The sequence below is a fragment of the Myodes glareolus genome, chromosome X (assembly GCF_982192425.1).
Source record: "Myodes glareolus chromosome X, mMyoGla1.1, whole genome shotgun sequence".
NCBI classification, from domain to species: domain Eukaryota; kingdom Metazoa; phylum Chordata; class Mammalia; order Rodentia; family Cricetidae; genus Myodes; species Myodes glareolus.
In genome coordinates, this window is record NC_142053.1 from 13,548,656 (window position 1) to 13,576,438 (window position 27,783).

Below are 27,783 nucleotides of genomic sequence, written 5' to 3' on the forward strand. Positions count from 1 at the left end.
TACTCTAACCAAGGAAGTGAAAGACCTATTTGACAAAAACTTTAAGTCGTTGAAGAAAGAAATTGAGGAGGATACCAGAAAATGGAAAGACCTCCCCTGCTCTTGGATTGGGAAAATCAGCATAGTAAAAATGGCAATTCTACCAAAAGCAATCTATAGATTCAATGCAATCCCCATCAAAATCCCATCAAACTTCTTCACAGACTTTGAGAGAACAATAATCAAGTTTATATGGCAAAACAAAAAACCCAGGATAGCCAAAACAATCTTATACAATAAAAGAACTTCTGGAGGCATTACCATCCCTGACTTCAAACTCTATTATAGAGCTACAGTATTGAAAACAGCTTGGTATTGGCATAAGAACAGAGAAGTCGACCTATGGAATCGAATAGAAGACCCAGATATTAACCCACAAACTTATGAACACCTAATTTTCGGCAAGGGAGCTAAAGGTATACAATGGAAGAAGGAAAGCATCTTTAACAAATGGTGCTGGCATAACTGGATGTCAACCTGTAAAAAAATGAAAGTAGATCCATATCTATCACCATGCACAAAAATCAAGTCCAAATGGATTAAAGACATCAACATTAATCCGTCCACTTTGAACCTGATAGAAGAGAAAGTGGGAAGTAGTCTACAAGATATAGGCACAGGAGGCCTCTTCCTAAGTAGGACCCCAGCAGCACAGACAATAAGAGAAACAATGAATAAATGGGATCTACTGAAACTGAGAAGCTTCTGTAAAGCAAGGGACACTGTCAGTAGGACAAAAAGGCTGCCTTCTGACTGGGAGAAGATCTTCACCAACCCCTCATCAGACAAAGGTCTGATCTCCAAAATATACAAAGAACTCAAGAAACTAGGCACTAAAACTCTAATGAACCCAATTAAAAAATGGGGTACTGAACTTAACAGAGAATTCACAACAGATGAACTTCAAATGGCCAGAAGACACTTAAGGTCATGCTCAACCTCCTTAGCGATCAGGGAAATGCAAATCAAAACCACTTTGAGATACCATCTTACACCTGTCAGAATAGCTAAAGTCAAAAACACCAACGATAGCCTATGCTGGAGAGGATGTGGGGTGCGGGGAACACTCATCCATTGTTGGTGGGAATGCAAACTCGTGCAGCCACTGTGGAAATCAGTGTGGCGGTTTCTCAGGAAACTGGGAGTCAACCTCCCTCAGGACCCAGCAATTCCACTCTTGGGAATATACCCTAAAGATTCCCTAACATTCTACAAAAGCATTTGTTCTACTATGTTCATAGTAGCACTATTTGTAATAGCCAGAACCTGGAAACAGCCTAGGTGCCCCTCAATAGAATAATGGTTAAAAAAGGTGTGGAACATATATACATTAGAGTTTTACTCAGCGGTAAAAAACAATGACATCTTGAATTTTGCATGCAAATGGACGGAAATAGAAAATGCTTTTCTGAGTGAGGTAAGCCAAACCCAAAAAGAGGAATATGGTATGTATTCACTCATAAGTGGATTCTAACCATAATTAATAGTCTTTGAGCCTATTATTCGTGATCCTAGAGAAGCTAAATAAGAAGATGAACCTGATGAAGATTATTTAGCTATCCACCAGGAGGTAGGAAATAGACAAGAGTCCCAGGTAACCTCGGGTGCATGGGGCGGTGGGAGGGTCGATGGAAGGGGAGAGGGTTAGAGAGAAGGGAGCAGAGGAGGAACGGGGAAAGCTCGTTGTCCTGGGATGGGGGGGGTGAGGGAGGAAGGAGGAATATGGGATCAGGGAAGAATATATTTCAACTAAGGGAGTCCTTTTAGGGTTTACAGGAGACTTGATTATATATGGGATCCCAGGTCCAAGGAGAGATCCCCCAGATTGTTCTCTGGACAGAGGAGAGGGTGCCTGAACTGGCCGTGGCCCATAACCATACTGATGTATATTTTGCTTATCACCATAGATCCTTCATCTGGCGAAGAACGGCGATACAGTCGGAGACCCACTTTGGAGCACCGGACTGAGCCCCCCGAGGTCCAAATGAGGAGCAGAAGGAGGAAGAACATGAAAAACGAAATCAGTACTGCGAGGGATGCTATAACCCACTGATACAAGGGAACGGATCTAATGAGAGTTTCCCAAGGCCAGTTGGACTGGGACTGAACGAGGAGGTGATCTAACCAGATTCTTGGAATTTGTCCGGATTCTCTGACTGTGGCTGGCCCGAAGTCTTTCTGAAAAGCCATTGACTATGATACTGGGACCTGTTTCCTCTGCATATACTGGATTTTGGGGATCCAGTCTGTTTGGACACTCACCTTCCTGGACCTGGAGGGAGGGGAAAGGAACTGGAACTTCCCACAGGGCAGGAAACCCTGACTGCCCTAAGGGACGAAGAGGGAGGAGGAGAGGGAGTGGGGGGAGTGGGAGAGTGTTGGGAAGAGGGGCGGAAATGGAAACTTTTATAATTTAATAAAATTTGCTTAAAAAAAAAGAATAAGCTCACAGAGTGGAAGAGAATCTTTCCTAACTATATATCCAACAGAAGATAATATCCAGAATGCACAAAGTACTCACAAAACCAAGAATCAAGAAATCAAGTGACCCATTTGAAATTTGGGTCATGGATATGAACAGAGGACTTTTCAAAGAATTACTAAAACTGGGTAATATGTTAGTTGTTTTTCTACTGCTGTGATAAAGCAGTATTACTAAAAAATTTATAAAAACATTAATCAGGCTTATCGATCCAGAGGTTAAGAGTCCATTTTGGTGGAGTTAAGGTGCAAATCACAAGCAGGAAGCACAGGGAACTAAAAGAAAATTATACAAGTCTTTTGACATCTCTAAGCTCAGTCTTAGTGTTATGTTTCTTCTAATAAGATCTCGCCTCCTAATTCTTCCCAAACAATTTCAACAACCCAAAACCAATTATTCAAGATTATGGGGCCCATTCTCATTAACCATCTCTCAAACCACCACAGCAAAGAAAAACCTTTTTTCTCATAAAAACCTTTAAATTTTTTTCTGCTTCTTAGAACAATAAAGTAAATTATTATATCTACTTGTAAACTAAAGTAACAACTATCAGTTTTAGATCATTTGCAATATTGTGGATTCTTGTATATTGATAGAAAAGTAAATTTTTTTTCTTGTTAAAGCTAATTTTTATTGATAAAATTAAAAATTATATTTGTCATTTGTATGTTTCTATTTCTGCTTAAAATATTTTATATACTGATGCAAATTAAGGATACTTTTGTCATATTGCACTATACATTTCTACCTCTGATTCATATTTTTTTGTATAGTGTCACAGTTTTGAGGTCATTGTCCTAATATTGTACATCTGCTTACAGATTATTTTTTTATTGTGAAACTTTAACTATTAAAGTTTTGTAAGTTATTAAGAATTACAAGTTAGTAATCATCCATATTTGTCATACTTATATTTGTGATAGTTTGGTTTTCTAGATGCAAAAAGATGTTTTCCATTTAGATGGGAAATCTTCTAATACTCCAAAGACCTACCAAATATGGCATTTAAATATTTTAGCAACATAATTCTGTTGACACAAAACATGACTTTTCCTCCCTTTATTGATCTACTCCAAAGTACTCCAAAGAGGATAATGGGAACTGAAGACATTCCATGTGGTGCTTGTTTTCTCCTCAGTGGGAGCTGGCCTATTGGGCAAAGAATGATCCTTGTCTTAACTACTGACAGTAAGAATACTGTCCAATCTGGACAAGCAGGATACAAGGAAAAACAAATACTAAACCTTGTCAAGACAGAGTAGTGATGTGATATTCCCCTCTGTATGCTGTGAATATGTTTTATTACCATTGGTTAATAAAGAAGCTGATTTGGCCTGTGATGGGACAGAATAAAGCCAGGAAGAAATCTGAATAGATATTATTATAGAGATTATTATAGAGAGTAGGCAAGTCACGGAGACACCATGTAACTGCCAAAGAGAAAGATGCCAGAACCTTACTGGAAGGCCACAACCTCGTGGTAATACACAAATTAATAGAAATGGGTTAATTTATGATTTAAGAATTAGCTAGAGATATGCCTAAGCTATTGGCTGAACAATGTTGTTAAAATGATTTCTGTGTGATTATTCGGGTCTGGGCAGCTGGAAATTGAACAAGTGGTCTGTTTACAGGAAAGGATGGTCCTTCAAATTTTACTGCTTCTGAAAATAGTCTGTCAGATATTCTAGGCCAAAATTGCATACCTTAACATTGCAGACGTTTAGCCCATCTCCTTAATACAGTAGTGGTTTCTGCCTTGGATCAAAGCAAGAAGTTACGTGGGCAGCTATGGCAAGAACATGGATGCCTTGGTATCCACTCATTAAGTGATTCTGAGCTGCAACTCCCCATACGGAAAAGAGCAGGAGGGAATCTCCTGAAAAGCTTGACATTATCTATGGGAAATAGTTTCTAATCTGGAGTCCCTGCAGGTTTTAGGTGTGACAAGTAAGTGAAGCAGGACCATTAGCAGTTTCTGGTTTCAGAAAGCCAGAAACACTTTTCCTTGAATGAATATATACTGACAGTCTCTTGTGCCTCCTTACTTATATGTATGTATTTCTTCTATGTGCTTTTCCACATCACCTGGGGGATTCTCACATCCAGCCCCACTTATCTGTAATATAATAAATAAGGAAAGTCCTCCCCCCCATATAAAGAATATATATTTAGGATATAGTTATAACCTGTATAATTTAGAAAATTAATGGTAGTAGCTTCTTTTCTAGGGTCTAATTGTTTTTTTGGTTCATAGTATCAGACATCAGTTAATTTACTTCTATTGTCAGGCCTTTAATCCAATTGACAGGTATTTGTTATTTCCAGGGTCAAAAGGTCAATACCCCACCACAATCCATCTTTCTGGGTTTGTCATTGTTATTTATAAGTTTTACAACTAAATAGGGATACACATTACTTTCTTTGAATTCTAGGGAGAGGTAAGATCTGCTTGTCTCTCTGAATCACTGGAAGCAGGTTAGGTTTGGCCTGAGGGATTTTATAGACTAGTGCCCCCTGTGGATTGGCATGTATATTTTCTAGACTGAACCTCCTCATCTCCAGGAAATCCTGTCAGCCTATAAATACCAATAAGTGCTTAAGACAGCCCCTTGAGTGGCTAAAATTTGGAGATGATCCATGTCCATGTAACCAGGTCTAAGGGTTTTTGGGGAACAAAGCCTCTCAGAAAGAATGGGAAGGGTTGGTGGATCCCCCTATACAATAATCAGGCCACAGGACCTTTTCATGAGCTGGCCCAGGGGGTCTACACAAAATAGTACTGCTACAAGAGTGGCAGCAAGCAGCCTTCCTATGGCAAGAAGCCTCACATTTTGTGATGCAGAGGACGGGTCAAGAAGGAAGTTTATGTCCTCTTCCTTTTTGGTAACTACACCTCCTCTTTGCTGCTGGACATCTGTCCATCCTACACTCCATTCAAGACTGCTGAGCTTGAGTGAAGATCCCCAAGTGCCCTCTGATAGGGCCATGGAATAGGTAGACCTTCTGTCTATGTGTTACTTTCATTGGTAAATAAAGAAACTGCCTTGGATTTTTGATAGGGCAGAATTCAGATAGGTGGAGTAGACTGAACAGAATGCTGGGAGAAAGAAAGCAGAGTCAGGCAGATGCCATGAAGCTCCGGCCTGAGATGGTCGCTGGTTAAACTCATGCCAGTAAACCACAGTCAAGTGGCGATACAGATTATTAGAAATGGGTTAAAAGAATATGTAGGAGTTAGCCAAGAAGAGGCTAGATATAATGGGTCAGGCAGTGTTTAAAAGAATACAGTTTCCGTGTAATTATTTCAGGTGTAAACTAGCCAGGAAGCTGGGCTGCAGGAACACAGTCCACTGCTCCTTCTACAGGGCCAGGCCATTAACTTTCCACAAGTCTCAGGAGGATGAAGAGAGAACAGAATTGGCAGTGGGACCTTAAACCAGACCTTTTGAGCCAGTGAGTTCCCATGCTGATACCCTGGAGTTATTTCTCAAGGCTGGTTGAGCTAGAGAAAAGAAACAGGGGAAACACTTCTTGGAAGTGGAGTGGCCACTGTTGGGCTGTTAGGAATGCCAACTGGGATCTGAGTGTGCTGGTGATGTGGGATTTCCCTCTGTATGCTGTGAATATGTTTATTACCATTGGTTAATGAATAAAGTTGTTTAAGCTGATGGCTTAGCAGAACAAAGGCAGGAGGAAAATGCGAAGAGAGATATAAAGAGAAAGTAGGCGGAGTCAAGGAGATGCCATGTAGCTGCTGAAGGAGACAGACACTGGGTTTTTACCAGTAAGTCAGAGCCTTGTGCGTATACACAGATTAATAAAAATGGAATTATTTAAGATGTGAGAGGTAGTTAGAAATACACTTAAGCTATTAGCCAAACAGTGTTATAATTAATATAGATTTGTGTTATTATTCAGGTCTTTGTGAACAGGAAATAAATGAGCAGTCTCCTCTTATATGTTGGGGCAATGAAAAAGGAGGATGGAGGGAGATCCAGTTGAACTGGGAAGGCACAGAGTCTCAGGAAAGGCACAGAGACCTTAAAGAACCTGACCTCTGTAACGTCGACACCTCCAGGAGCACCCAATCTAAGTCTCTTTGGTACTGGATACAAAGTAATGCCCACCTGGGTACAATGAGGTTTTGAAGATGTAGGGGTTGCACATGAATGTGCTGCCTTTGTTGGGTGAGGAAGAATGCTTCCTTTGGTAGTCTAGTCCTAAGGGATGTCAGTTATGGATAAAGCCTTAGCACTGGCCCATTGAGAAATAAAAACACCAAGGAAAATGTGGTGAATTATCATTCCCTATGGCCCTCTCATCACCAGCTCCCCACGCCTTGCCCCCCCCCAGTGATGTGGGATTTCCCTCTGTATGCTATGATTACCATTAATGAATAAAGAAACTGCTTTGGACCTATAGCAGAGCAGAACTTAGGTAAGCATGGAAAACTAAACTGAATGCTGGGAGAAAAAAAGGTGGAGTCAGAGAGAAGCCATGAACCTGCCAGAGTCAGACATGTCAAAACTTTAGATGGTAAGCCACAGCCACATGGCATTACACAGATTAATAGAAATGAGTGAAATTAAGATTAAGACATTTTACAGCTCCATGGAGGAGGCAGATGGGGGAAGTTGAGGTTGGTGAGTGTGGAGGTCTCCAAATGGGTCTGTTCATTTGTATGTGTGCTGGGCTGTCATGCATTGGCCTCAAGTATCTCCAGGAAGTTTGTGTGTGGACAATTTAACTTGTGGGTTTATAGTATAAAACTGTTTCATGGCCTTAGTTGCTGTCTTCTGCAGCAGGGGTCAGTGTCAGCAGCAGCTAGTCTGTCCTCTGTGGCTTCTGATGGTGCTGACTCAGCTTGTAGTATTACAGTGCTCCATAAAGCAGGTTTTGAAGTTTCTACATATCCTCTAGAACATCAATGTACATGGAATCTGACTTGGCAAGTGCCAGGGCCAGAGACTTGAATTTTACAAACGCCTCATTTTCCTTCTTGAGTTTCTTGTACCATCTCACAAACTGCAGGATAGCTTGGTAAAGTTCCATCAACTTGGTCAGGCAAGAGTGTTTGTTATCACTGATATAGTCTTTCAGGTACAACAGCTTGTCATCATACGGCAATGAGAAGTACAGGATATCTAAGATGAAAGTCTCTCTACAGGTACTCTTCAGAAGGCCCACCTGGTTCTAAAGTGACAGGTTTAAGAAACTAAGGATGTGCTTGGCATAGCTAATGATGACCATAATCTCTGGATCTGCTAGTTTACAGAGACTGGCATACCAAAAATGGGAGGCATGGCATAAAACTTCTTTGACTTGGCCACCAGAAGATATGGGACTATCTTAGTGGCTTTTTATCAGGTAGAGAAATCTTTGATCTCAGATATGGGTTGTTCTCTGAGTACTTTTACTTCTAGTGGCTTTCATGCCCTCAGTCAAGGCACACATCTTCTTTAAGCAGCCCCACTTTGAAGAAATACACTAAGTTGCTGACTTAAAAGGACTTGGCATTTGTTTCGTGATTTCACATTTGCTGGTGGTCAGGAAACTACTGTATGTTTTCTTGTAGGGTGTCAGACACAACTGATACATTTACTACACGACCTAAATCTCAGAAGACATTTCAGGAGAGGGGTAAGCAAGATTATAATAGACAAATGACTGACCAAATCTACTGTCTTCTAGACATGATAGGGATGCTACTCCCATAAAACCTGAAAAATATGGTTTTCTGAACAATACATACATAATCTCAGTGCAAATCTACAGGCAGATATCTAAACCACAAACAAAGATCTACATATAGTCATTGGCTGCTGAAGGAGGAAGAATTCATTTTCTCCAAGTTTCAATCCACAGATTATTCATTGCACAGTGGAAGGCTCTACCCACGTGTACATATAAACAATGCTAAGTGGATTAAATAGGTTATATATATATATATATATATATATATGTGTGTGTGTGTGTGTGTGTGTGTGTACATTTTATTTATATTTTGACAATTATTTATATTTTAACAATATAGCTATAGGAAACGAGGTCATAAACTACAGATGTAGCTGAAGAAGTTCATTTGAGCATGGGAGGAGTTAGCTAGGAGAGGAGAAGTGGAAATGGTGTTCATATATGTAATTATTACAAAATAGGAAAGTATAACTGAACGTAGATCAAAATGTATAGCACACTATTAGAAAAATGATTAATTTTTATAGAATGTATAAATTTATTTTGGCAACATGGTTTCCAGAGCTTAATTATACATATATATCAAAGAGAATTATTGTAAAAAAAATCCAATAAAACTTCAATTAAGCATCTAAATTATACAATTAATCAGTTTTAAACTGCAAAAATCTTATTAGTATATATTTCCATTTGAGAAATGCTTAATGTGAGATGAATATTGCACCTATGTGTAGTCTCAAATCTATTAGTTATTTTTACTGAAAAATGACAATACATTAATTTATCAAGTTTATTTTTGCTTCATCTGCAATTTATTGTAAATCTAAGACTTTTTCTTTCTTAAATCTTCAGTGCTGAAATTCAAAAAGCTCATTACTTTGACATTTAAATGCTATATTTATGCAATGCGCACTTTCAACTCTAGTGTTCCTAGTATTGATGTATGATTTGGTTGAGAGTTATACTCATTGGATCAAATAGTTTTCAAGGATTTTAATGTTGTTGGGTTGGAAAATCCTATATGCATTGCCACCTCTGTTTTTTTCTGCCCCCATAAAGTCAAAGTAACAACACTATTCTTAATATCCCATAGAAGTGAAATTTAAATGAAAACTTATTGCCTTATGACCAAGAATACTAAGCTTAAACTAATTCTTTTCTCCTGAAATCAAGTTACAGTAAGAAGATAATAGACACTGTTTTGGTTTAGGATGCACATTATTATCCCATAGATAAAATTAAAGTAGTTTTCATTTAAGTATTAATGGCACCAGGAACTAGCTTTTGGTTAAAATTATCCTAGAAGTAGAAATGGGAAGTGTTGGAAGCTGTGAACTCCCCAGATCCTGAATTTCTGGTAAACAACTTATAATGCTTGCAGCTGCTCTGAGCACGAGACCCTCATGAGTTCCTGATGGCAGGGGAGTGGTTTCTGGTGCATTTGACTGGGGCATGGCTATCAGTTAAGGATCCCTACATAAGTTGCCCCTGGACACAATAAAGGGAGCATTCCTCTTTCAAGGATGACCCATGTCTCTGTCTGAGTTTTTGTGTGTTTCAATCTCCAGCCCCTTGCCCGGTTCACGAACTATGTAGTGGAGCATAGAGCACAGAGAGGCATGGTGCGCTGCAGGGAAGAAAGATTTAATTTTATGTAAATACATGTGTCTTTCCCTGACCAAATTGTTTATGCTCCAATTCTGATATCTCCTAAAAGGAACTGGTGATTTTTAAAAATAGAATATATTCAAAGAAAAATAAAAACAGAAAGAAGAAAAGAAAGGTCAAAGGTAACTTCTAAGTTCACACAGTCTAAAGAACACAAGACATGCTTCAAAATGTAATGGTTTTGTTGAATAGTAACTCTTAGGAAGAGTCCAATGTAGAATCCAGTTAGAAGCTGCATCTCTTGCCTTCTACATTGTTCTGACTGAAAAACATGTTTTCAAGCTGAAGTCACTCACAGGCTTTCATTTGAATATATTTGTTAATTTGTGATTTGAGAATTTCATACACACACATTTGCAACATACTAAGAACATATTCACCTTTCCATTGCACTCAGTCATCCTTGAAATAATGCTTCTGCCTCCTTTTGTTCACTCAAGGTAACAAGTTAAAAGGATTGATCATTTTTCTTTCCCTTTGTATTTTCCTTGGATAAAGCATTAGAGGTCAGGATTAGCGAAATTCCCTTCTGTCAATCTCAGCTAGTCCATTCAAGTGTGTAAGTAATAGTAGGCTTTCCATAAACACATGATAAATGAAAAAAATAACTCTTATAATGAATTCAAAAATAAGTACATTACATGTACAACTTTAATATTCACTCATTTGCAATATATACCAAACTTCTGGAAATATAAAATCAGAACTGACACTTGTTTGTGAATTCAAATACAGAGTAAGAATATTAAATGGATTTTGCTTTTGACAAATATTACTTAAATTTTTATATTATTTTTGATATATAGTTCATATAACTTAAAATTTGCTCTTTGAATTTCCAATAAATAATTGTTAATACATTCAATAGATAGAGCAATCATCACTACCTGTATTAGTCATATTTCTATTGCTGTGGTAAAACACCATGACTAAGGTAAAAGTTAACTTTTGCTTATGATTCCAGAGTGTTATGGTCCATAATGACAAGCAAACATGGTAGCAAGAATGGGATACTGAAGCAAATGCAAACGTGAAGCAGACAAAGCAAACTGGAATCAAGTGAGGTTTATTTTTATTATTGTTATTAAAAGTAGATTCTTTTTTCAGACAATGTATCCTAATCATAATTTCTCCTCCCTCTGCTGCTCTTAATTCCTCCCAACCTCCCATTTCGCCCAGGTCCACTCCCTTTCTGTCTCTCATTAGACAGGAAAGGCTTCCAAGAGTTAACATTCAAACATGACAAAACAAAAATAGTAAGATAAAACAAAAGCTATCACACTGAAGTCTGACATGGAAACACAACAGGAAGAGAAAACAGCCCTAAGAGCAGGCACAATAGTGAGAAAAACACTCATTCTCACAGTCAGGAGATCCTTAAAAGTATTAGGCTAACAGGTAAAAGATATTCACAGAAGAATTGATGTAGACCCACAAAGGCCCTATGCTTGGTGCTTTACTCTCTGTAGGCTTTTCTGTCTTCAGTCTCTGTAGCATTCCTTAGTTGATTCAGAGGTCTTTGTTATCTTAGTCTCTCCTCCATCCCTTCTGGCTCTTAAAATATTTCTACCTCCTCGTCCATGGAATTCCCTAAGCTCCAAGGAGAGGAATTTGATGAAAAGCTGCAATGTAAACGCTCTCCACATACTGTCTGGCTGTGGGTCTCTGCATCCATTCTCATCTGCTCCTGGAGGAAGCCCCTCTAATGATGACTGGATAAAGCACTGATCTATAAATATAGTGAATATCACTATAAATAATTTTATTGATTTTTTTAGACCAATAGGTAAAGGTTTTTAATCTCAGTGCCTGCAATAGACCTCCTCTAGCAATGCTGCACAACCCAAATCGTCAACTGGAGACTAAGTGTTCAAATGCCCAAGAGTATGACAACATTTCTCATTCAAGCAATAATACTACCCAATTCCAAGATAAATTTAAAATCTCAAAAACATACACATTTCTACGTATAACTGTTCCTTCTTGATGTGAACTACTCTATTTTCTATCTCAACTTCCCTTTTTCTACATATTTAATTAAGCATATAAAAGCAAAATGAATCTTTTATATTTGGCTTCTATCATTTATCATACTATTCAGGATTAATCCATGGTGTAGCATGTCATAGCATTTCATGATATGGCTAAGTAAACCATACTTGAATATCCATTTTTAAATTTAAGGATATTTTGGATTTTCAGGTTTCAGAAATTATGAATACTTTAATGAGAGTTTGTGACCACATTTCTGAGTACATGTATTTTTAAATATCTTGTATAGATACCTGAGATCTGATTTACTGATGAATGGTAACTTCATGTTGAATAAATAAGGAACTAAAAAACGTTCTTTTTAAAGTGATTTTTCATACATCCTCGTTAGCACCTATTATTATGGGATTTTTCTATTTTTTATGCCAGTAGTATGGGAAGTTTGCATTTCATTTATGCTTGGCTACAACTTTTGGTGAATATCTATTTATGAGTTTGCTAACTATTTTAATATATTCTTTGGAGAAATGTCTATTACTCCCATTAGTAAAACTAATAAAAACTGAATGATTGATTCTCTTTGCTGGATATTTAATAGTTGCTTATATATAGAAAGGAACCTTCTCATATAAATGATTCCCATGTGTTTTCTTTATATTTGGTGTGTTATTTTACATTTCATTATAATGTACATTAAAATAAAATATTTTTATGCAAGTAAACTTTAAAATTGTTTACTCTCTTTTAGTAAGAGGGAACGTTCCAAAAAGCCAGTGCCTAATCCAATGTCATGATGACTTACAGATATTTCCGTTGTTTTTTATGTGTTTATTTGTGAGCATGTCTATGTGCACAAACACAAACATCCACAAGTATGGTCATATGTACTCATGTTTTTGCTTGTGTAGGTGAGCTTGTATATGTGAAGTCGATAGGATAATTTTCGGTGTTGTTCCTCTGGAGCAGTACAACTTTGTAAAAATTTAAGGTTTTTTGTGTGTTTATTTCTATGAAGGATAGTTTCACTTGAATACAGGTGCCTATGGAGACCAGAAGTTCCAGGGTCTCTGTGGCCTATCATTCAACCAATAAGCTAAGTTGGCTTGTCAGTGAGCCTCAAATATTTGCTGTTCTCTCTGCCTCCCTACAACTAGGTTACAACTTTCCATCACCATGTCTGATTTTTATATGTGGAATATGTGGATCAAACTCTGGTCTTCGTCATTGAGTGACAGTCACTTTTCCTACAGAGTTATCTTATATCAGTCGTCATATTCTCCTAAGAAATGTTTATGACTTTGTTCATTTATTCACTTTCATTTAATTTTTGTACATATGTGAAATATGGGTACAATTACATCCATTGCTCATAGCACTATTTGTTGCAACAACTAGACTTTCTCTTCAATAGTCTTGACACCCTTATTAAAAATGTGACTAATCACAAAATAAGGGTTATTTCTTTAGTCATATTTATGTAGCTGAGACTAGTGGTTACTTTAGTTTCTTTAAAACTTGAAAATTGAATCATCTGATTTACTTTTGTATCAAAATTATCTTGCTCCTTCAAAGTCAAATTCATATAAATATTAGAGTTAGCTTTTCAATTTCTAACAAATACTAAAGATTGCATTGGACTTATAGACGAAATTGCAAGTATAAATTACTTTATAAAATATTATTTTTTCTGTCTCCTATATTTCAATATTTATGACTTTTTTCTTTTTCGGATTTTTGAGACATGGTTTCTCAATGTAACTGCCCTGGTTGTCCTGAAAATTGCTTTATAGACCAGGCTGACTTCCAACTCACAAGAGATCCAACTGTCTCTACCTTCCGACTGCTTGGATTAAAGGCATATGTCACCATGTCTAACCTTGATATTTATGACTTCTTTTCAGTAAATTAACTAAACAATTGTGTAGTTTCTCATTAATAATTTATGTATATAGTATATAAAACTCAATCTTGAGTATTATACTTATTAATTATAATTTTATTGTCTTGTTCATTAAATTATTTTCTTAATTTTGTTTTTCTGTCATATACTCTCAGTTTGTAAATCACAAATTCATCATTGAATTTTCATTTCATATTGTTTACTCTTTCATAAATATTGGTAATTATTTTGCTGATGTTTTCTGTTAATTTGCTGACTTTCCTCACAAGCTCAGTTTGAGATTAATTGCCTTGTAGTCTCTGAAATTACTGTTCAATTTTATTACTGAACTTTTAAAATCTTTCCAAATTTTTTGTATTTTACTTTTTCTACTCTGTAGGAGAGGAGCCAGGGTTGTTGTTTGATTTGGTTTCGTTTGGTTTGGTGGATTGTTTGTTTTTGTCTTTTTGGAGGAGTCATGCTAGCAATTTTTTAACACCTGTTGTACTTCCTCGAAACATTTTGATCATCTATTGGATCAGATATGTCTCGCTGCTTTATCTGTATCTCCTGCTTTTGAGCAGACTATTTATGAGGGTTTCACCCCCATTGGAAACCCATCAAACTGTAAAAGATGTAGAAAGACACTTAAAATAGAATTAAAGCCTATATTGCCAGTAATCATAAACCAGCAAAGGGAATAATTTTTCTTTTCTCCAAAATGCAACTTTTCAATAAAAAAGTCAATAATAAAACAAATGGAAGAAGTTACACAAGTACTTAGAGAATTAAAAATATAGTGATGAAATCAAAGGAGAAATTTTAAAATCTCCTTGTGTAAATTTCAAAAATAGCTAGTGAATGTGAAAAAGGCAAAAGACAGAGAAAAAAGAAACATGAAAGCAGCAAGTTTAAATAAATAAAACAGAGAGAACATAGGTAGAGAAGGATGTTATAGAGAGGAAATCAAATGAGAAAGAAATTACAAAATAAAAACAAAAAAGAAAAGGAGAGATTAAAATAGTGTATGAAGGGTAATAGAAAGAATTATTTTTTAAACAGCAAGTAAAGAATATGAAAATTATAGTAAAGAGAAAAAAAAGAACAATAAAGAAAGGAAAAAAATAGCTAGATAATGACTAAAAGTATAAACATAATTGGAGGAATGTATCAAAGAAAATAAGAAGCAAAAAACATGCTTTTAAAAATAACAAAATATAAAATATTGCTAAGTTAGTGTTGGTACACTCAAATAAATCATAGCAATTAAATCTGTATCGGAAGAAAGTATGTCCTTATAATTACTTCATCTCCTGAAGGTGGATGTGTGTGCTGAGCATGATTCAAAAGTCTCAGAGTTTTCAGGCTCAGTAGCAGTGAATAAATCTTAGACTGATCTCAGGCTTAATAAAATCAAACTTCAGTATTACTTTCAGTTGAGATCTGCTTCTAGCCAAGAACACATTTCTTTTCCTTAAGCTCATTGTTTCTGCACTCAGTCTATGTGACATTTTAAATCTGTCAGTGTTTGCTCCCACAGTCACATCCCTGGGCATTCTCTCAGCTAGAGCTGTTTACATATCAACTTCTAATCTTATAGCAGGTCCCCCTTGAGGCTCCAGTGTAGCTCAGTTTCCAAGGATAAGTTATCTCTCAAGATAGCTTGCAGTCTGTTCTCTCCAAGTTACAGAGAGAGACAATGAAATTTTTCTCCCCTGCTGACCAACCTGTACGTGATTACTCACTCGCCAGAACCTGCATCTGCTTTGGGACCTTGAAAGACTATGGACTTCTCTTGCAGGCAGGAATGAGTGCAAGATCCTTATCCTCATTCCTGTAGGGCTTATCTTTTGGAGGAATCTTTTACTGGGAGTCAAGAGTCTGGAGCCACATTCTGCTTGTTTTTTTTTTTTTTTTTTTTCCATGAGTCACCACAGTTTTGTTACACAATTTTCAGGTAACTTGTCAACAACTTGGGAATTTCTGAGGTTTTTTTCCCTCACTTTCTTTCTTTAAAATATTTCTCTTTTTTTTTTTGATATTCGGACTCTTCTGTTTTACTGGGTTATATATCATTAACAACTCTATAACTATTATACATTGTTTTATATGGTGCTCATACATTATTTTACTATGCTAAAATAAATAATTCCTAGAATAAATTTCCCTTATACTGCATCATCCATTATTTATGTTGATGGCTAAATTTGATAGTGTTTCTTTAGTGGTCTCAACCAGACCAATGACTCATTGCAATGAACACTTACAAGTAAAGATGTCTGGACTAAACTGCATACTGTGTGACTCACTGCGTCTCACTTAGGCTTCCACAATGAGATTTTCTTATTTGCTTTGTTGTTGTTATTCTTGTTGAAAGACAGGGAGCTCCATAAATCACACTTTTGAAAGCACATCCATATGTTTTTATTTTTGTTTTTGTTTGTGATTTGTTTTGTTGGTTTTACCTTTAAATTTTGTATTGTGGGGGAGGTTCCAAGGGCAGAGGGCAAAAGAAGGGAGACAGGAAGATGAATGACATCAGGATGTATGATGTGAAATTCACAAAGAATCAATAAAAAGACAATTTAAAAGACTTTTTCCTTTTAATTAGGAGAGATTAGTTGGTAGTATGTACAAGTTACCACCACTTCAATGCTATGAATTTCCTCAAGTTCTCTAGAACTACCCATTTCTCTGTGTTGTTTCAGTTAGATGCCTAGTTAAAATGCTGTGCTGTCTCTTGTTATTTTTGTCACATTTACTCAGTAAGTATTTAATCAAAGAAAGAATGTGTGAGTGAATGAATGCATAAAATTGTAGATGTTCTATGTGTGGACTCAAAATGTGTACCCTGAGCTTTACCTGGGTCTTTCATTTCCTTGGTGAAAAATCAAAATGTTACAAATTATCTGTTCATGGGGAGCAAGGGCATGGTGTCATTTGTATGCTTCTTTCTCACAGCTAAACATTTTGTCAATATGGAGATGCTTTCAAAAGTGTGATTCTTGGAGCTCCCTGTCTTTCAAACGACATATTTTTGTTGCTAGAAAAAAGGATCAATTCTGTCTGTATATGTTTTCAATCTATGCTGAATAAGATGACTATACCTTGTGCTAATATCTCATATAATGTCTGGTAGCAACATAGAAGAACAGTGACAACCTTAAAATAATTACCTACAAGGTGACAAAACATAGGAATTAAAGGGGATAAGTCTAAGAAGGGAACATCATCTATATGCATTTCCCTCAACATAATATCCTTATGAATTTCCATTTGAATTATTCATCCCAAAGCTAAACACTTTTATTCACTGATCTTGAATTTTTTTTCTCTCCTTTTTAAATTACAGGCCATGTAGCCCTTACCCTATTAACACTTTTGTAGCTTGGGCCTTCATGGAGGATAAATATATACTACCTAGTGAGCATTAAGTACACTTGGTAGACCACAGACACTCATTAGAGTGATCAAGGGAGATGACTTACTCAGAATTGTCCAGAAGACACAACTGGCTTTCTGTGACAATACCCAAAGGTATTATACATCAACACATGATATCTAGAACATCTCTGGGACACTCCTTGTACCTGCATACTCAGATCCTTTTGAATCCTAAAGTTGGACTGAAAATTCAAGGATACACCAAGCCTAGTCAGGCAAAGAATCTTGTATCACAACAGCGGTCCTTACTAAGATTCCTCACCCCCTCTCCTCTGGACACATCTTCAGGCTATACTGAACACTAGTGTCACACCTGAGTGAGAGCTATTATTGGGCTCCGGATTGGCTTTGCATTTTTTTCTTGAGCACTTCAGGACTTTTTCTCCTATGAATATTTTAGTAGCCTCTCAGATTACATTTGTTTACACACTGACTATAAATTTTCTGAGATGATCCATGTTGCTCAGTTTGGCAAAAAGCTTCTATTGGTATACATAATTTTTTTAAATCACATCTAATAATATTCATGCAACTGTAAAAATATAACAATCTATGGGTGACGACTAATTTTCTGATTGTTTGAATGATAAAATGCTTCTGGAAGCTGGAATTTCAAGACCAGTAAATTTGACATTTGATGGGAGATGCTATTTACTTCCAAGGACACAGCTAAGAAATGTTCTGGTTATAAGGTCAAGATAACTCAAGCACTATTGTGAAAAAAATCAGAATTTTTTATCTCCATTTATGCTTCAAATATTTGTACAGCATGTTTTGGTCAAGTGAAACACTTTGGAACAGCAAGAAATGAAATAAGAAACCAACCAAATATATACCTTAGGATTGGAGATAGGGAACAAAGTGAGCTATAGATACACTCTTGTCCAACCCTGGCATATACCAGGTACTTCATTTTTGGATAATTATAAAGAACCAGATGCCTTCATTTGCTCTCTCAGAAGCAGGTTTGAGAAATGTCGCACCAGAGTGAGAATGCAGTGACCATAGAACACCTGGCAACCTGCTCAAATATATTGATTAAATGAATGCCAGTTAGTTTGAATATTAATTTGAGAATAAATTTTGCCATCTTCTCCCCTGGGTTTTGTTGATGTCGTTAACCAGGATGTTTTAAAAAATACAACTAAATGAGGGAAAGAATACCAAATCAAGAAAAAAAAACCTTACAACTAAAACTCATATATTCCCTTATAGACAATATATTATTTGGGGGCTAAGTCTGGCATGCTTATCTAATAAAATTGGAAATACCTAGAGTTAAGTTGAAAACTAACTTTTTCTCTTCTCCTCTCCTGACTGTTCATTCTCTGTATGTAGTAAGTTCACTGCCATTATTTTCTTGAAGATGTTTGAATTTGGACAAATGGCAGTCAAGAACTCCTACTTTGATGCATTGTATTTAATGCTCTTACTCACAGGGAAGGGAAAATAATGATACACTGGTAATTTGTAGGCAGACGCAAAGGATGCATCTGTTTTGTTTTGTTTTTGTTTTTGTTCTTTTGTTTTTTTTTCTCTAGGAAATCCCTGAACCTTTGAGCAGAGAATACTTAGTTTTGATTTACCAAGCTTGTGGCCTCTGATACCTTTCATGGCTTAATATAAAATATATCCCAAAGCATTTCATCTCCCAAATCACCACATTTCACAGGCTCTGAACGTTTGCACTTGACTTCTGATAACTGGAACCCATCCTCCTCATTTGTTCCTTCTTTCTACTTGTTCTTTATGACTTGGTACACATCTTACCATGTCCCTTATATGATAGCTGTTTCCAGACTCTGCTATTACTTCTGTAGGAAAGTGTATTATTTTTTCATGTACCTCACCCCAATATCATATTATTTTCCCAACAGAAAAGATTCACTCATATTTGATGAATGAGTCAGCGAGCAGTCTTTATTAAGATTTATTAATATGTCCTGTTTTCTTACATGAGCTTGGTAAATAAACATACTCTGCATTTTAATTTTACAGAATAAACTAATAGGTTAAACCAATTCAAAAGTAAGCTACATTACATAATTTCCACTCCATTGTTTGAAAATAAAACAGTAAAAGTGTGTTACCAGTTTCAATCATAGATTCTACTTACAAGGAATAACATTTAAAATTAATCCAAAATTAAACAGCTAAGCAAACCCCCAATTAGTGATTTCTTTTAACCTTTTCTACTGAGCCTAGGCTTGATTTTCCCTTACTTAAATTTTTGGCTGCTCTTTTAAAAATTAGAGTGAGCCCATACAAAAAACAGATGCCTTGCACTGGGTAAGAGAAACTAACAATCAGCGCTCTGCAAGCCACATGGTTGGGCTTCCGTCTTCGGAGTCATTTGTGGCCCAGGCCCTCTCTTCCTCATCTCTCAAAGCCTCTTCATACCAGACTGAAAAATCAGTTGGGTCACACCCATTTATCTTTGCCAAGAACTCCAAAACTTTCATCTTGGTAGTTTCAGCATGGGCTCTTGGACCCCACAGGAACTCGAAGCATGCAGGCTGGCTATTAGGCACCTGCCGATACTCTAGGTAATTTTGCTGCACTAAATTTATAGTGAGGAACTCCCTGGGATCCCCACAAATGAAATGCTCCTCGCCATCATGCACTCCTACCAGCTTCAAGAATTCCCAGATTCTTTCTTCAGAAGCACAGTTCCCTTCTATGAATATGACACCCAGAATAACTATCAGGAAAGCATTTCTAGGCAATCTATCATTGTCACTCAGCGTGTCCTCATAGGTGAGGTTCAGTGAGTTGACAAAGACATAAGCACTGCTTAGAAGATCACTTTGTTTTATATCTATGCCAAAGGTCATCTCCAAGCATTTAGAAGCTTCCATGAAGATGACAGGAAAATGGTTCTCATAATCTTTGGTGACAACCTCATGAATTTCAGATAATGTGATGGGTTCCCTCATTCTATACTTGTAAATGAAAAGAAACACCAGATCAGTAGCCTTTTCTTGTATCACAATATCCAGCAGGGCTTCAGGATCTTCAGAAGACTGACTGGCATCTGAACTCTCTTCGTCATTGCTGCTTGTTTCATCTAAATTCCCCCCTAAAATGGATGAGGGGAAGAAGCTTTGAGCATTCTGAAAAATGCTCAGCATCCCAGGAACATAGCCCTCATTTCCCTCCAGGTTGCTCTGAAACAGAGAAAATAATGAAGAAGAGGAGGAGGAGGAAGAAGAAGAAGGAGAAGGAGGGGTGAAACTTGGTAAAGAAACATTAGAAGATGAGAAAAACATGGAAGCTATGTCTGATTCTTCCTCTCCCTTCTCATTTTCTTCCTCATCCACTTCATCACCACACTCTTCATTTTCATCTTCATTCCCTTTTACTTCCTCTTCTTCCTTCTCATTGTTATCTTCCTCATTTTTCTGCATATTGTTATCTTCTTTCTCTTCTTCTTTTACCTCCTCTTCTCCCTGTCTCTCCTCTTTCTCAGTTGTGGGAACCGGTGGGAACTCATCTGGTTCAGTTGGGATCTGGAAGCTTACACTTTCCTCCAGGCTGAGGCGTGGGTGCTTTCCATAGCGAGACATTATTTTGCTTTCTGGAGACAGAAGACAAAAATGTAAACAGGATCAAGGGGGATGAGATTGCAGGGGGAAGCAAGAAAAAAAAAAACAGGGCGAGCCGGCACAAAGGGAGATATTTGTTTGTGAAGGTTCTAACAAAAGCCAACTTACCGATCTTCTTCAGGTGATATGGTATAGCCTCAGAGTTCTGCAGACTTTCTGTTTGATTTGTCCTTTAGGAACCTACAGAAGAAAATAATAAAGGTTCTTATAGAGTTCAGCCAGAAGGCAGTGTCTGACTTCAGGGAGTACACATATAAGAGTATGTGGGACCAATTGTGTTGGAGTCCCTGTATTCTGCAGTACAATGTTTGTGCATATGGAGGTGAGTACACCACTTGGACTCTTGACACTTTCGGTATCTCTTTTGTTCTATGATTTTGAAAACAAAAAATTAATCCCAAGGTTCTCACTATAGTCCCTGGAAGCTCTGTAATAGAAAACTAGGTGGTATCATCCTAGGTTAAAAATAAAAGTAGACAGCCTGGTCTACAGAATGAGTTCCAGGACAGGAAAATGTTTTTGCTGAGAAACTCTGTCTTGAAAAAAATCTAACTAAATAAATAAGGAGCAGTGGTCTCTCAGTGCTGTCCAGACTAAACTCTGAACAGCTGTGGAGTGAAAGGCCCCTTTTGTGCTTACCTTTGTCCCATGAAGAGAAGGATTATACCCTTCTGGTAGACTAAGGTCAAATTCACAGGACAAGACTTAACATTCCTAATACTATGAAGCGAAAGTGATGGAGCACCATTCAGAACCATACCAGGCTAACATGAATGACAACGAAGTACCAGCCAAACTGCAGGTATTATAACTCTTCTAGGTTAGAGGTTCTTTCATCCCTTTTTCCCTTTTTATCTATGCATCCACTTATCTATCTATCTATCTATCTATCTATCTATCTATCTATCTATCTATCTATCTATCTTACAACCCAACTGCATTTTCCCTTCCCTCCTGTCCTCTGGTTGCCTCCCCTCTGCTCTTCCCAATCTACTCCTCCTCTGTATGTTTAGAGAGAGACAGGCCTCCCATGGATATCAACAAAGTATGGCATATCCAAGTTGCATAAGATCTTCCATTCTTTATCATGACAACTTTCAGCATTCTTTCTCTGTTGCCCTTGGTCTGCCCACCTCAGAACAAGCACTCAATTACTTGATCATAGAGGTAGGATATGACCCACATATGACCATATTACATAGATCCTCTAAGAGATGACAAGAGGACATAGTCAAGCTTAGTATTCCTCTTGTCCTTCAAAAGAGGACGATAACTATGTCCTTACTCCTCATTCTGGAATATTACCTGATCTCCACACAGATTTTTCTCTCTTCTGATCTGCTATTGTTGTTTTCCAGATGGCCTTCTTTTCTAATGAAGATGTTTACTTCCTGGGAATACAGACAACAGTGAGGACGTAAAATACTTGTGAAGCTTTGCCATAAGAAAAATAAATCTTCTCTACTACCACAGAATTGAAGACATGCCTAACTGGCCAGGTAGTTGTCTTGCAATGCTCCAGGTAATTAAGAACTGTTAAAGTTGCCAGGTGGTGGTGGCACATGCCTTTAATCCCAGCAGTCGTGAGACAGAGGCAGGTGGATCTTTGTGAGGTTGAGGCCAGTCTTGTTTACAAGAGCTAGTTCCAAGAAACCTTGTCTCAAAAAAAAAAAAAGAACTGTTACATATTCTTGAGTTCCATGTTGTGACTCTGAATTTGAGGTTCTTATACAGAGTGCTGGATTATACTCTATAGGTAACGAATTCCAGCTTCAGGAAATGAGCAGAAAAGGACCCTGAGAGAGGACTGAGAGCAGTGGTTAGGATCATTCTCATCCCCCACAGATGTAAAGGACCTCATTTTCCTTTTTGTCTGATAGTCTGGGGGGGCTCCAGATATATTGTGTCAGTAAATTCAATTTGTGAAGAGGATGGCCAGTGAGCAGCGGCAGCAGTTTGTAAAATATCAGTGTGAGAAGCTTGTCAGACGCTCCCCAGTGCTCCGTCACGGGAGCAATCTCTTGGATAGTTTCCAAGGCAAAGAATCCTTCCCAGATTTTTGGAATACATTCCCCTTCTGAGAGAACAAATCTTCCTTGGGATATGAATACAGAATTATGACTAAAATGTGTTCTTGCTGATACCTGATCTTAACATCCTGATATGGTTGCCTGAAGAAGCAAGACTAACACTACTGATTTCTGAAGGGAAAGGGAGAGTATCACTCCTCCTCCCAGAGGATCCTCCTCTTCTTTCAGAGTTCTCATAAGCCTCCTTCAGGTTATTTTTTTTCCTTAATGATTAGCAAGCAAATACCTTAGCAAGCAGGACTATTTCCCTACTATTTCTGTGGGAGAAGGAAAAGCTGTGACTCTTCACCCAGAGTCATGTCGCACAGGACTGTTGAAAAGACTCAGCATAAAGTAAGGGAAATGTCCCATTGATTAGTCGGCCTAGGGTCACAAAGAGACAGGAACTGAGGAAAACTGTGGCAGAGGTCTATTTCTGTGCAGGACAGGTAGAGTCTTAATCTTTACTCAGAGTCTTACCAGTCCTCCTTAGACATCTATTCCTGATTTTTCTCCATGCAAGAATTAAAGTGAAAAATCCAAGTCAGTATCAGAAGTCAAGTTATTACCTCTCTTATTCCCTGAAAATTTCAGGGTCGTAGCAAAAGACTTCATGGCCTAGAGCAATGTTTCTCAGCCTGTGGATCAAATGACCCATTCACACAAGTCACACACGGACATTTACATTACAGTTCATAACAGTACCAAAATCACAGTTATGAAGAAGTAATGAAAATAATTTTATGGCTGGGGCTCACCACAACATGAGAAACTATATTAAAGATTTGCAACATTAGGAAGGTTGAGAATCACTGGCCTAGAGCCTAAATAAGAAATTTCCAGGGCAAGGAGCACTGACATTCCATCTCAGTTTCTACAGGGGAGGGGATGGCAACAAGGTTGCTCTCTCAAGTTCTTGCTTTTCAAGATTCAAATTGCAGTTTTATATATTCAGTTTGAAAATTAATTTATTCATGTGGTCTGAAAATGGAGTTGAAAATATACTACAATGTTCATTATTTTCTTAGGATAAAAAAAACCTCTAGAAACAGTAGACTCCTCATAATGCCTGAAGCTTCCCTGAGATGAATGCTGTTTGAGAAAGTGCAACAACCTCTCTCTATCTTAGGAGAAGGGGTAGGCCCCAAATTCCTTCATGTTTCTTGAAGTTAGGACTGTTCCCCTGCTTCCATAATCCAGACAACTGACCAAACAAACAAACAAACAAAACAAAACAAAACAAAAAACACCTCATCTCCTTTGGACTCCCTGGAAGTCCTACATTAATAAGTGAGACGAATTATGTATGCCTCTTTCTGTGGAAAGAAAAGGCTCCTATTATTTTTAGCACCTTTCCACTCAAAGCTGAAGTACCTCCAATGTGCTGAGTTTAGCTCCTTACCTAAAAACCTCTCTCAACCACGGAAGGATTCACACACCCATATTATCTGTGTTACAGAACAAGTTTCCCAATCTTCCGTCACTGTCCTTCCAAGGCCCTCTATTTACATTTCTCCAGACGTGGACTTAGACCCTGCTGACCCAGTTCTGCCGACTCTCAATGTCTTACTGCTTTCAGTATCCTAGATGAAAGTTGAGAACAGCACACGACTTGCCCTTTCTGGATCATTTCTGAGATGAATACTGGACAGACCCCTATATATGTGGGTCTGATCATCCCTCAACTTCTTATTTCACTCTCACACCTCTCTTCTCAACATTTCCTGAGGTTGGAACCTGTGCTCCATTAAGCCCTCTCACCAAAGGCCTTACCTCCCTTAGACTTCGGACAGGAAGCTCCGGTAGCAAACACCAAGCTTGAAGAGACTGGATGCCTTTGGGGCAACAGTCTGAGCAACTGGAATGGGTCACACCTCTTTTTGTCCGAACAGAAAAAGCCTCCAGTATTTTCTGAGGCTCCTCCCACTCAAGGCTGAGTCTGCTCCTGATAAACCAGTTTCATGTCCATCTCAAAAACCTCAAGTCCCATAGTCCTGATACTGAGCTTGTGGAAACAATGTTTAGACTTACAACCTTGCTTAGAGATTCCTAGGACCACAATTGTGTCAAAGAGGACTAAAGCCTTATTATTTCTGTAGAGGTGGGAAGGCTCCTATCCAGTCTTCATGCCCCTCCCCTCCAGATTAGGACTTCTTCTGAGTCTTGGCCTGTCCAGAAAGCCTCAGATCCCACAGACTTCTGACATTGAATTTATGGAAACAATGTTTAAAGCTGCAACCTTGCCTAGTAATTCCCATGGCACAGCCTGGGAGCATAGTCACTTAACCCTTTCTATAGTGCTCAGAAAGACTTCCTCCCATTCTTCCATTAGGACCATAACCCTTAAAGCTAGCACTCTCCCAAGATGAGTGTGGGAGAATCCTACCTCCTCCAAATAATTCATTGTCCCCAGCCAACAAGATACAAACTACAAATAGCTGATCCTTCATCCTTTCTGGATGTTTCCTCCTAAGAATTCTGGGGAAGGTGAGGCCCAAATCCCTGTACATGTAAGGGAGTAGGATATTCCCAAAGCCCCATGAGGAACTTCCATACATTCTTCAGAGGGTCTCTCCTCAACATTTCTTAATACTGGGACCACTTCCTTTGCTGACCTGGATCCAGCCCATTCCTTAAAATATTCATCTTCCTTGTATTTCCCACATGGAATTCAGGGAAACAATTATTTCATCTAAAATTGACATGCAACCTCTAGGCTTTAGGGAAACTACTTAAAAACACATGATTGGAGGCCGTAATATTTATGGGGAAAGGGAAAACTGACAATCCTCAACTGCCATTGTCTTTGCCTTAACGTTTACCAAGGTTAGAACTATACAATCCAAAAGCCTCCATCCCCCTAGCCTATCAATATGCAATCCAACAAACAGCACACTGCTTTTCCAGCCCATAGTGCACCAGAGATGATTGCCAGGGTAGACAATGTCAATTCCATTTTTTTTGGAAGGGAGATGCCACTTAATCCCCCCTGGTACCCTGATAGTTCCCCCTCACTTGAATGTTTGTCTTGTCTTGGAATCCTTTCCAGTAGTCCTAAGTTCAGCACATCCCCAAATCCCCACCTCTTGTAGACTCGGATCATGACACTACTGAAAATAAGAATTTTGAGCCATGACCTAAAGCAGAGTACCCTGAGGTGCAAAAGATGATGTTCTCACTGTTTCTGTGAAGGAAAAGAAGATTATATTCTTAAACCCATTGTTTACACTGAAGGGAGTGAAACTACTGACAGAAAAGCTTCAAACCCGCTTGTATTCTAGAAATGGAACATGGGGAAAATATTTAAAACTGTGATAGCCTGTAGCCTCCACTGTCAGGAGGAAGTACTCTGGCGAGTGGGGCTGGAATTCTGTAATGGCTTTGGGTGAGGAAAATATTTATATTCTTCACTCAAGTTTGACCTCCTCAGGACTCAAACTCCAGCTCTCTCTCCAAACTCTCAATTTCCATGACCTATCAGGACAGAACTCAGGAAAGCATACATTGTTTCATCTTTTTTTTTTATCCAGGCAGGGTTGGCTTCCTGGGAGGACACAGGCAGAATAATTCTATCTGTGGGAGCCTAGAACACAGCAAATTTTCCCAGACCTCCTATAAGGTAAGGCCTTCATGATGATTCTGGGAAGGCAAAGACTTGGATAGGAATTAACTGCCCAAAGCTGCAAACAGAACCTGGTAATTGTCTCTTCTGAAGGTATTCACCTTTGTGGTTAAACATTCCTGAAGTGAGGCTTAGGTTGTTGCTGTTTTATCAGAAACTAAGATACCAGAACATTTTTGCACACATGGAAAGTAATAGCCTTAAAAGGCTCTATCTTCAGTATATCACTTATGTTATGGTTTTCACCCTTTCTCAGGTTTTCTAGAAGATTTGGCATAAAAAAAACTTGTAAAAGGGGAGACCTTATCCACCATTATTTGTAAGGGGAAATTGTTGGTCACCTTATCCTAGGAATGTGCCATACACCTGATGAATGAATACTCATAAACCTATTTTAAAATCCTCATATAGACTCTCCAGTACTGCTCTTTTCTTTGGGGCAGCCCAGTCCATTCTATCTTTGGGGTATTTTCTTTGTTTACCTTTGTTAAATAAACTTCCATTTAAACTGTCTAAGTTTCTTGAGTAACTGAATTCATTCCTCCAAGAAGACAAGAATCAAGAGACCTTTATAAAACCCACAATATTTTTCCCAGGCTGGAAATCCTCCCTTAGCGATCTGAGTACAGAACCCTCTATAGAGAAGTTTTGCTTCCATGATCTAAAGACATGAAAATCTGGGAAACAAACTAATGTGAGTCATGGCCAGGAATGGAGATTCTTTCATCAATTTTCTTTGCATGTGGGATCAACACGCTCATCTTTCTGTATGGAAAGGCTCCTACTCATTCATTGCTAGAACTCCTTACCTGCCAACCCAAGTCCAGTCAAAAATCCAAAAGCCTTACATCCCTCCAGCTTCCAACAAATAACTGTACAAACCATCACATTTCCATCTTCTCTTTCAAATAATTTATAAGAAACCTTGAACTCTCCTCTTTGTTCAGTACTGAACATACAAGCTCTCAGACTTGCTTTCTTCTTTCACAGATAGATGCCTTCTGTGAAAGGTCTAATCTTATTTTTTTCTATTCCTATTGTCCTTTGTGCTCCAATAATATTTGACCAGCCAGTGTAACCAACTTTCCTTTTTTGTTAAAAAGGAGTACTGGACTAGAGCGACAGCACAGCAATTAAGGGCACAGACTTCTCGTTCAGAGGTCCCAGAGTGAATTCCCCGAACCCTAATGGCAGTTTAAAGGTGTCCGTAACTCCAGCCCCAGGGCATCCAAATTCCTCTTCTGACCTCCATGATTATGAGGCACACCTACAGTTCATATATGCAT

At 38.0% G+C, this 27,783-nt stretch overlaps 1 protein-coding gene and 1 pseudogene across 1 annotated transcript; both read right to left on the reverse strand.

Annotated features, from left to right (window-relative positions):
- Window positions 1-7,220: 7,220 nt before the first annotated feature.
- On the reverse strand, window positions 7,221-13,747 carry LOC125415355 (steroid hormone receptor ERR2 pseudogene; annotated as a pseudogene).
- Window positions 13,748-19,094: 5,347 nt separating this feature from the next.
- Magec1 (MAGE family member C1) lies at window positions 19,095-24,803 on the reverse strand. The gene is made up of 4 exons (XM_048457681.2): window positions 24,649-24,803; window positions 22,112-22,197; window positions 20,915-20,986; window positions 19,095-20,778 (listed from the first exon to the last, which is right to left on the reverse strand). Exon 4 carries the CDS (start codon window positions 20,765-20,767, stop codon window positions 19,508-19,510), a length of 1,260 nt encoding a protein of 419 aa, XP_048313638.2. The 5' UTR covers window positions 20,768-20,778; window positions 20,915-20,986; window positions 22,112-22,197; window positions 24,649-24,803; the 3' UTR covers window positions 19,095-19,507.
- Window positions 24,804-27,783: the final 2,980 nt, after the last annotated feature.

Coding starts and splice junctions, on each gene's coding strand:
- Magec1 (XM_048457681.2), bottom strand. CDS start 20,767: ATGTCTCGCTATGGAAAGCACCCACGCCTCAGCCTGGAGGAAAGTGTA.